This window comes from Hippopotamus amphibius, chromosome 10, assembly GCF_030028045.1.
Source record: "Hippopotamus amphibius kiboko isolate mHipAmp2 chromosome 10, mHipAmp2.hap2, whole genome shotgun sequence".
NCBI classification, from domain to species: Eukaryota; Metazoa; Chordata; class Mammalia; order Artiodactyla; family Hippopotamidae; genus Hippopotamus; species Hippopotamus amphibius.
The window spans coordinates 106504511-106514348 of NC_080195.1; the positions used below are offsets into that span (position 1 = coordinate 106504511).

The following is a 9838-nucleotide window of genomic DNA, read 5'->3' on the forward strand; positions in this document are numbered from 1 at the left end:
AAGTAAATAAAAATCAGGTGAGCACACACTGGCTTTAAGCAGCCCAGTCACCTGGCCGACACGGGACCTTGGGGGCACGGCAGTGGGGGTCGGCCCACATGTTGCAGAGGCTGTAAGAGGCGTGACGCAGCAGAGCAGGAGCAGCTGCCAGCTTCTGACCAGGGTGGGCTCAGGGACCACCTTCAGTGTCTGAATGGACAGCTGAAACTCCGAGATGACAACCGGTTCGCTTCACCTTAACTCCACGTGCAGGCCCAGCCCCTGCCCAGGCTCTGGGCTCGGAGACAAAGGAAATGAGGTGGGATACGTGAAGCACTCATCAGAGCCTGGTATAAAGGCTACCGATTTTTCCTAAGGGGTGCAAGCTCCCATAAATTCCTAAGAATAGCTGACACAATTAAATTCCAAAGGGTCTTTTGACCTTTAAACGAAGGGAGCCTGAAAGAAAGATATAAAAATAAGGCTCCCTGCATTTCCACTTCAGAAGACAGTAAACATCATGTATTCTGTTCAGGAAGCATTTTATTGTGGCTCCAAGTTTAAGAATTTTCATTTTTAGAAAATCAACACTTTTAGAAAACCTCCCGCATTGCTCTGCTCAGCTTCTGAATCTTGGTTTTCGCAGACATATCAACATATTTCTCTCCAATACGGACAATCATTCCACCCATGATTGATGGATCAATCTAGGAAAGAAAATAGGTTGGAGATGAAACACAATGACGTTTCATTAATCAAAAAGAAAGATGAAAAAGTGCTCTGGGGAATTCCCTGGCTGTCCAGTGGTTAGGACTTCATGCTTTCACTGCTGAGGAAGCAGGTTCGATCCCTGGTTGGGAAACTAAATTCCCACATGCTGGCCAAAAAAAAAGAAAAGAAAGAAAGAAAGAAAAAAATGCTCTGAAAAGTCTGCGTGCTATGTAATTGTAAGACATTAATTACATCTAGAAAAAGTCAGAAGTCAAATTGTGATTGGACTCAGTAATCATTTACATTGAAAATAAATATGAAGGTTCTACTATAGGCAAGTTTTTACATAATCAGATCGAATTTTCCAATTTCTATAGCCATTTTAAGTGTCAAACAGCCTGATGAAATGTACCGTACATAATTTAAAACCTACCTTAACTTCCAATTTCAACACTTGGCCTTTACTTAGGAAGCTCTTCAGGACTGTTTTTAATTCAGTAAGAGTGGCTTCATCTAAAGGCTAAAAAAGGACAAAACCATTCTTTAAGTTTAGATAAAGCAAAACAGAAAGTTACCATACTAAAAGGAGAGAAAAAAGTACCCCTCTGGAAACATATCGGCAAGACAGGCCTTGTGAATTCCTGCGTTAAATATCTGGGGACCCACCCTGGAGCTGCACCGCTAGGGTCACTCATCAGTACTGGTGCCAGGGTGTGCGAAGGCCCCGCCTCACAGGAACACCTGGGCAGCTCACACCGGGAGGTTCACTTACTGTCCGTAAATGCCACCCCCTCCTCGCCTCCGCTCCATGGTACTGGCAGTACAACTTAGAAATGACGAGGGGGAACCCCTTGAAGTTTACAACGCCTGAGGACACGGGCCTCTCCTCCGTGCAGCTCCTCTGGCTGTGGCCTGAGCCTGTTATTTCCTTGGATGAAAGGCTGCAGTTTGGCCTGGGGTCCGAGGGTACCAGACCAGCAGCTCTGGCGTGCCGCTCCACTCTCTGCAGCTCACGGAGAGCCCGGCAGGTGGCTGGCTCCTGAAGTCAGTACAGCTCTGTAATCTGTTCATACAGGCAAGTGCCCTGAACATGTGGACTGTGTTCTCTCCTCTTGTCCCAACTTTTACCCCGACTGGGTGAGAACAGCAAATGTTGCCGAGGGAGAGGCCTCTCACCTGTCACAAATCCTGCCCCTGACCCATGGACCCAGGAGTCCAAAAGCCAGCAGAGAAACCTTTACAGCTCTGTGAAGATCTAACAGTACCTTTCGGGCGGTGATGGTGGGGAAAGCCTGTCAGTGCTCCCTCAAGCACGTGCTGAGGCTCTGAGGTTAGAGAACTCGGAAGCAGACGCCCACCTTCCATTTAGACACGCACTGCGTGGGAAGCACCTGTCTGTGCTGGGCATTTTACACCCCACCTCCTTTAATCTAGACGACCCGGGGAGGCCAGGAGTTACCTCTCCCATTCATATGTGGGAGAACCGAGGTTCACAGAAGTTAAGAACAACTCACCTGGGCTGGAGGGATACACTGGGAGACTGGGACTGACATATACACACTGCCACATAAAAAACAGATGACTAATAAGCACCTACTGTATAGCACAGGGAACTCTACTAGTACTCTGTAATGACCTATATAGGAACAGAATCTAAAAAAGAGTGGATAAATGTATAATTAATTCACTTTGCTCTACACCTGAAACTAACACAACATTGTAAATCAATTATACTCCAATAAAAATTAATTAAAAACAAACAACTCACCTAAGGTCCCACCAGCAAGTGAGGACCAGTGCCAATATTTGAAATCTGTCTATTTTTAAAATCTGTGCCCCCAGTCATTAATCAAGATGTAATTTTTTCTTTTAAAGAGTGGAAACTATTTACCCAGGAGATTCAAGATCAAAAAATTAGCATCAGTCGGTTCTAAAAATCTTTTACAAAATCATATCCTTGTAATCACTAAAGAATGACCTGTACCAGTGCTTGGCCACAAGGGGATGGCGTGACCAGCTGGCCAGGAAAGCCTGGTCTGAGCTCTACCGTCCAGAGGAACCAGTGCAGTCACAGTGGGCTCTGGAGAACACCTGAGCTGTGATGGCTCTCAGCCAGGTATGTGCTTTGGGGACACCAACTACTGAACTACACATGTACAAATATGTACTATGTGCTGGAATGTCTCCTTGAAATTATGCTCTTTTGGAGAGTGAGAATCTCTCTTAAACCGCTACAAATATTAACCTAGGTGAGGTCTGGTGCTGTGTTCCCCAAGCAAGTCCACCATGTCCTATTGATCATTAAGTCCCACAGACTGTTTTCCTACATGGACTGAACTACAGTCGGAAGAGAATGCATATTTAACACAACAACCGCCAAATTAACTGTGGGGAGGTAGCGCAGGTTAAGGAACACGGACTTCTGAGAGAGGGGCCTGTGTTCAAACCCCAGTTCCACCTTCCGTGACCTTGAGCAAGCAACTTGCTTTCCCTGCGCTTCAGTCACCTCATGGGTAAAATAAGGATAACACTTCTGCTTCACACAGATCTTTGATATTGAGTAAAATAAAGTGCCCAGCACATGGCAGGTTTCAACAAACGGTGGCTATTATTTCAGTCCACTTCAGCGAGTCAATAACACCAAAGGGCCCTTCCGCCTTACTCCTTCCCACTCATCACTGCAAAAGATTACAACTCATTTCAGTAAATTACTTAGTGTGATATTTACAAAACTCAAACCTGTAACAGAATATAAACCAGTATTTCCTGACATTTTAACCCAACCTACAGTCTTTCTGAATAACCACTGGTTAGGGAAGCACCAAGAAGACACGCTGACCATTGCAAAGCAGAGGTTCACAGAAGCTGGTATAAATGAAGCAAACTGCCCAAGCGACAAGTCGCCTTTCCCAATTTCTTGATTTTAGCCTTTTTCTTTTTGTTCTGCAAAATGTCACACAGGGAATGTCAAGGCAAATGCAGCACATCAACCCGTTACTCACAGATGCAGTGGTAACTGTACATGGCACTTCTCCACGGTGGACACTCATCATGGTGGAAAAGGCAGAAATGACCCCAGGGGTATTGTTCAAGCGACCATTTTCAGCAAGCAAATCTGGGAAAGTGAAGGTGTCTCACTTAAATCAGGTTATTCATGAAGCACTATATTCACCTCAAACACAAACTTAGATTTGTGGCCTTAAAATACTATACTCAATGTCACTTAAAAATATGAGTGGAAAAGATGCAACTTGTTATTTAAGAAGAATGTTCCATGTTCAAAAAAAAAAAAAGACTGCACCCACAAGGACTGAAGTTTGTAAGGGGTGTGTGTCTTACACGGCTCTGCAATACATTTCTTGACCACAGCTTACAACCTGATTTTCAGGTTTGTGCCACAGACACCGATGTTGGCCACAAATCCCCAAATCAACACACGGTCTATACTCACGATACACTTTCTTTGGATTCTGAGTGACCATGGGCTTTGAAAAGCAATTCAAATGTCCCAAAGAACGCACACGTCTTCAAGGACAAATGTACAGCCACTGGCTACAAACCATTTTCTCGGTATGAATCTCACTGGTCTCCTCCATGGGTTGAAACGATGCAATCAGACTTTCTTACATCTTAACATCCTTTAGACAGTGCTCCTCAAACGTTCACGCGCAAACAGTTCACTTGGGGAGCTAGTTAAGATGCAGATTCTGATTCAGCAGGTTGGGGTGAAACCAAGATCCTTCACTGCCAAAGCAGGTGATGCCAGTGTTCCTGGTCCATGCACCGGTTTCAGGAGCAGAATTTTCAGAGCCGTCAACAGAAAAGATCCAATACTTACTGATCAGATTGGACGTGAGGGGAGAAAGCTTCTCTTTTGCAGTCATGTCATTTAGGCTCTTCACTTTAACGGAACGCTTCACATAGGGATTCATAATAGAAGTGGCCATTTTGGGTTCCTTCAAGATTTGCTGAAAGTACCAAAAAATAACTTCTTAAAACTCTTTGGAGCATAAATGATTCAAGCTGCCATACACGTACGTTCTGATGAATCATATATCTCATGAATAAAATCAGCATTCTCAAAGCACATGAAGAAAAGTTGACAATCAAATAGTTTGCTTTGCTTTTAAGATGATTTTATACAGGATACAATATTTCTTGAAAATACTTAAAAACCACTTTAATAACATTTCTTAAATTTACTTTGTTTTTCAAGACATTATTGAAAAAACTAAGCAGCCAAAAGATTCAATCTATGGCATATTTTAACATATCTACTATGGGTAATGCTCTAGTCATTTCCATGGTAAGAGGATGCCAGTGACGCCCACACTCATGTGCAGACCTAACGAGAGGCGCCGACTGCAGGCAGCCTCCCCGCCCTTCTCTCAGAGGGGAAAAAAAAACTGCTGGCTTATACAAACTACAAGCATTCTGGAGCTGGAGCCATCCAGTCTTCATGTTTCTTATCTGTTTCTGCTGCATCACCCGTGGACGGTTAGTGACACCTGTGTAGTACCACATTTCCTCTTGGTGCCAAAGAATCGCAGATTTTCTTTTATAAAGAGTCTTGAGGTAATTGCCTCCTTTATACGTCTCCACGTTTTAACTGACTTCGAGTTTTAATTAAACCCCCTTCTAATGTCCATGAGCCAGGCTACTGTCTCCTTTGTGAACACCACTGTTCAGGTTTCAAGTGGGTCTGTGGGACAAGCTGCGGGCAGTAGGCACCACCTCCCAAAAAGCCCGTGTGTGATCCTGTCTGCTCCTGCTACTCCTTCCCCCAAGTGACTCCAACAGCAAGGCTGTAGTTCTGGGAGGATCATAACAGTTGATGGTACCAACTGAGGTTAAAAGCATTACCTGCAGAGAGAGCTGGATGAAGGGAGGAATACAGAGCTAAAATTACTGTCTGTTAGGACAAAAGTTCCTACAAAGGCTCAAAATGAAAAAATGCACAAAATGCACTGTTCTATACAACTAGTCTATGAAGGTTTATTTCCCCTTTAATGATAAGATTAAAAAAAAATCTTCAGAAATAAGTTGATTAAAAATTACAAGAAATTCTTAAAACATAAAATCAAAAAAAGAGTGCAACTTTCTCTGGAGAGACTATATGGTAGCTGTATATCCCTCTCATTTAATGCAGAACTTACTGCTAAAGGCGGGAACTAGAAAGTAGTGTACTGTATAGAGGACAGTAGCACAGTATCTTTATTTCAGGCCCAGGACGTGAGTGAGTGAAACTGCAGCTGGTCCTCCGTCTCCTTTGCTGATGATCCTTCAGCTCTACCATCTCCCACCTCCTCTCCCTCCTCCAGGCAGCAACTCTTCCTGCCTGTTCACTGGATGCCAGCCCCTGGGTGCCAGCTGTTGAACTGCACTACTGCACTTTTCAAGGTCCTGTACTATAAGATTAAAAATGTTCTCTTTATTTTTTGTGTTTGTTAGTTTTTTATGTATTTGTGTGAAAAGTATTATAAACCCATTACAGTACAGTACTGTACAGCTGATTGTGTTAGCTGGATACCTAGGCTAACGCTGCTGGACTTACGAACGTGCTCTCGGCACGGAACTCGTTCGCATGTAGGGGACTCACTGTAAAAGAAGCAGGGGAGGCAACAAAATGTGCAGTAACTCGTTAACTAGAAAACTCAGGGGAAACCACAGCGAAGATTCTCCTATTTCAGTTACACTGTAGGCTTTTCTTAATTCAGCTCATTTACTCTTCATGTTTTAAAAAAGAAAACGTAAAAATAAACTTTCCCCGGGAGCCTCGTGGTCTTTGTCAGTTCTCTATTACCGTCATGAAGCTCATGCACCTTCACTACCTTTGCTGCCCAGCGTGCTCTGCTCCTTTTCCTCTCACAGCTTGGGAATAAAATGATTGAAACCGAGGAAAAGGCTTAATAACGAAAATAAATTCCCAATAAAACAAAATCATAATATATTCTAAAGTCTATTTTGGAAATACCTGGAAATATAAGCATAGGTTCTCAAGGTGACTTTTAAATTTTCTTTCGAGATGGCAATGTTTCTTAAATTACCGTCTTAAATTTAGATTTTTCTGTTTCTTCTCTGAGCCCCAAATCTTGGTTCCTAATACGGACATCCTTACATGCATCTGTTTGTACCTATTATACAATAGCTTCAGAACACTAGTACCCAGTATTATTACTAGCAACATGATTACAGAAAACACATTTTTTTCTTTTTCTTTTTTTTGCAGCTCTTTTTCTCTTAGGATGTACCTCATTAGGGACGCACAGACAAATATCTAAGGAAAATATATACAATGAGAACTTAGAAAGTAATGAACAGGAAAGCTACTTACTGCTACTCTCAACAATTCCTTTTCTACTTGCTCCAGTTTATTCTGTTTAGATGCTGCAGAATAAAGAGCAGTGGCATAGCGACCCTCGATACCATATATCTGAACAGGTGGCTTTAAATCAAAAGGGTGGAGGAGGGGGAGGAAGAGAAAAGGAAAATCAGTTAAGACAATATTATGGTATCAATAGCAGAAATAAATATTTATAATTTAAAAAATACATCTTTTATAGCACAAAACAGTTTAAATATGTCATCAAAGAGCTACCCTGAATGACAATTCTCAAAATTAGGGCTGTTTCCTTGGCCAGGTCACTCTATCTGTGAGCTTCCAGCTTCTCATCTTAAAATGAGTGGTTTAGGGAACATGGTGTCTCAAGTCCCTTTCCACTCCATCTATAATCCAACTATGTTAATTTTGAGATGAGTTTAGGATTCCTTTGAATCCAATAACTACTTATTTCCAAGTTTGGGAGGTTTTAAACACTGATAGAAGGCAGTTTTGAACATGTTAGAGCCAGGAAAGCAGGTGTTTACGAAATAACTCAAGCATACTTTTATACATTTCATAGTGATACTGCAAATGTCCCTTTCAGAGCTCCACAGATGCTCAGTTTAAAGGAGCCCATTAGCAATTTACTAAGTGCCTGATGCTTGAGTTATTTTTTACAATGAACTGTAAGCTTTTTAAACCACACCACCATCAGCGTATGACTATACGCTTAGTGGTACTGTATGGTTGTAGCTGAAAAGCTCAGGCTTTGCATGAGAAAGAGTTAGTTTCAGGCCAGCTCTAAGACTAAGCTCAACAACCTTGGGCAAGTTTTCCCAAAGTCTGATTCCTCCTTTGTAAAATGGGAAGACCAGCTCCCTCCCATCACTGTTACAGGGTTTTAAGAAATTCTCCCATTTAAAGGTTATGCATGGGTCTGTCCCACTGCAGGCAATCAACATCACTCCGTTCCCTAGCACCCCCGCCACCCCATCATATTTGGGGAACCACAAATCATGCAGAAAGTCTTAGGCGGTTAACTACACAAAATCCATGCCTTAAGCGTGTTGCTGTCTGCCTCAGGCACATTCATCTGCTTTACAATTACAAAATAATTAACTTGACATACCCTCACAAGCTTGGCAAACGGCCTCGCCACAGATGTACTGAAGCATCGCACCTTTTAAACAAAAAGAGAAAGTAGATGAAATGAGATTACTTACAGGATTTCTGCATTTAAACCAATAATAATAAACAGTAAATATGACTTCTAGATGATGCACTTCTCACGTTCCCTTATGTCATCACATAGATTACATGAAGGTGAGCTGCTCTTTATTACCTAGGAGTAAATTTCCCCACTGAGAATCATTCCAGGTTGCTTGGGAAATTGCTTTTCTACTAACTTCCTAGTTTACTAGGAACAGGCTGAGGCTAGCACACCAGTATGAGAAAGAAAACATGAAGTTTGACGAAATATGCTTTTCAAAAAAACTGAACAAGATTTTCGGCATTTATATTACCACCCGCAAGCATGATTTTAATAAAAAGTGGGAGGACCCGGGCATGAGCTGCAAGAGATGGACCTTCTTAGAATCGAAATGCTATCTGAAAATAAAGATTAACTCTTTGGGTACTCCAGAAGTCTGATGTGAGAATAGGCCCTAGTATCTTGTCTATCAAGATACTATCTTGATATCATTGAGGTGGTATCTTGTCTATCAAGGTTGGAATCCAGAGTTTAAAATCACCTGCAAATGCACAGGTCACCTTCACATAATTCCAGCTCTAAGTGTACTATGCCGGTTGTGAGGATTAAAAGACTTTATAACGCTTACGGATAACGTACGGTGTCACGACATGTACAGCATCATGTAGTATAAAGGGCACGGATTTTCCTTCCAACTCTGTGGGTTCGAATCTCAACTCTACCCCATACTGGCTTAGCCGCCAAACAGGAGCTATCTGCTTTACAAATATTCCTTAGAATTACCGGTGACCCTTGCCAGGTTTGACCACAACGACAAAGACAGATCCCCCTTCTCCCGTGCCCTTCAAACCTCTTGTTTCCCGGGGCTCTGCTCGTAGGACGCCAAGGTCAGCCACGCGCAGCCCCGAGCCCACCGCCCGGTGCGCATCCTGGGTGGGGGAAAGAGGCGCCGGCCGTCCAGGCCGCCAGGCATCGCCCCCACTCTCCTGGCCCCACGACCTTCAACGGCGGCTTCGCTCCCCAGCTATGACCTGGAACCGTGGAACTCAGGGACCTAGTACGGATCACCCCAGGAGGGCTCCTCCCGCTGGCTTTCAAAGCTTGCGTTCGCTCACCTGCTGGGACAGCCCGGACGCTGCTACCGCAGCCATCTTCTCCTGGGCGGCTGTAGGTCAAACCCGAGTTGGCCAGAGAGACCGAGAGCGCACGCGTGCGTCAGCGTAGCCGCTCGGCCTGCTGGGAAATGTAGGCGTAGGTCGTCGAGTCGCATGCGCAGGTTTCTCCCTCAGGCTGGGAGTTGTAGTCCTGAGAAGCAGGTGGTCAGGGCGGGACCCAGAGGGCTGGGGGTGGGGCTAGTGGGCTCGGACAGCGCCTGGAAATGAAGTTCTTGAGTTACTAACAGACCCTTAATGTAGAATGAATTATTGCCGCTAGTTTTAAATTTCCTTTAGATAAGTACGGTGGCATTTGTTCCATTTCACATCCATCGCTAGCATCATTAGCACGTTTCCCCTTTCTTCCTACCACGTCAAAGGGTGTATCAAGCTCAGTGCCTCGCGCTGTATGTGCATATAAATACAAACACCGAGCCTTACAGCTCCAGCAGCGGACACTAC

At 43.7% G+C, this 9838-nt stretch overlaps 1 protein-coding gene across 2 annotated transcripts; it reads right to left on the minus strand.

The window, feature by feature from the left end:
- Positions 1-504: 504 nt before the first annotated feature.
- Positions 505-9438, minus strand: ATP5PO (ATP synthase peripheral stalk subunit OSCP). 2 transcript variants are annotated; one of them, XM_057697822.1, is made up of 7 exons: positions 9338-9438; positions 8142-8192; positions 7025-7135; positions 4529-4658; positions 3693-3805; positions 1124-1210; positions 505-686 (listed from the first exon to the last, which is right to left on the minus strand). In XM_057697822.1, exons 1-7 carry the CDS (start codon positions 9371-9373, stop codon positions 573-575), a joined length of 642 nt encoding a protein of 213 aa, XP_057553805.1. In that variant the 5' UTR covers positions 9374-9438; the 3' UTR covers positions 505-572. The 2 variants fall into 2 exon arrangements, with proteins under 2 accessions (XP_057553805.1, XP_057553804.1); XM_057697821.1 differs by having other exon boundaries at positions 9073-9355.
- Between the last annotated feature and the right edge of the window lie 400 nt (positions 9439-9838).

What these genes read in the sequence shown, in the direction of transcription:
- ATP5PO (XM_057697821.1), bottom strand. Translation starts at nt 9,195, where the DNA reads ATGCCTGGCGGCCTGGACGGCCGGCGCCTCTTTCCCCCACCCAGGATG. An exon ending in AGAGCCCCGGGAAACAAGAG is followed by an intron (nt 8,193 to 9,072) that starts GTTTGAAGGGCA and finishes TTTGTTTAAAAG; the next exon opens with GTGCGATGCTTCAGTACATC. An exon ending in GTACAGTTACCACTGCATCT is followed by an intron (nt 1,211 to 3,692) that starts GTGAGTAACGGG and finishes GTCCTTTTTTAG; the next exon opens with CCTTTAGATGAAGCCACTCT.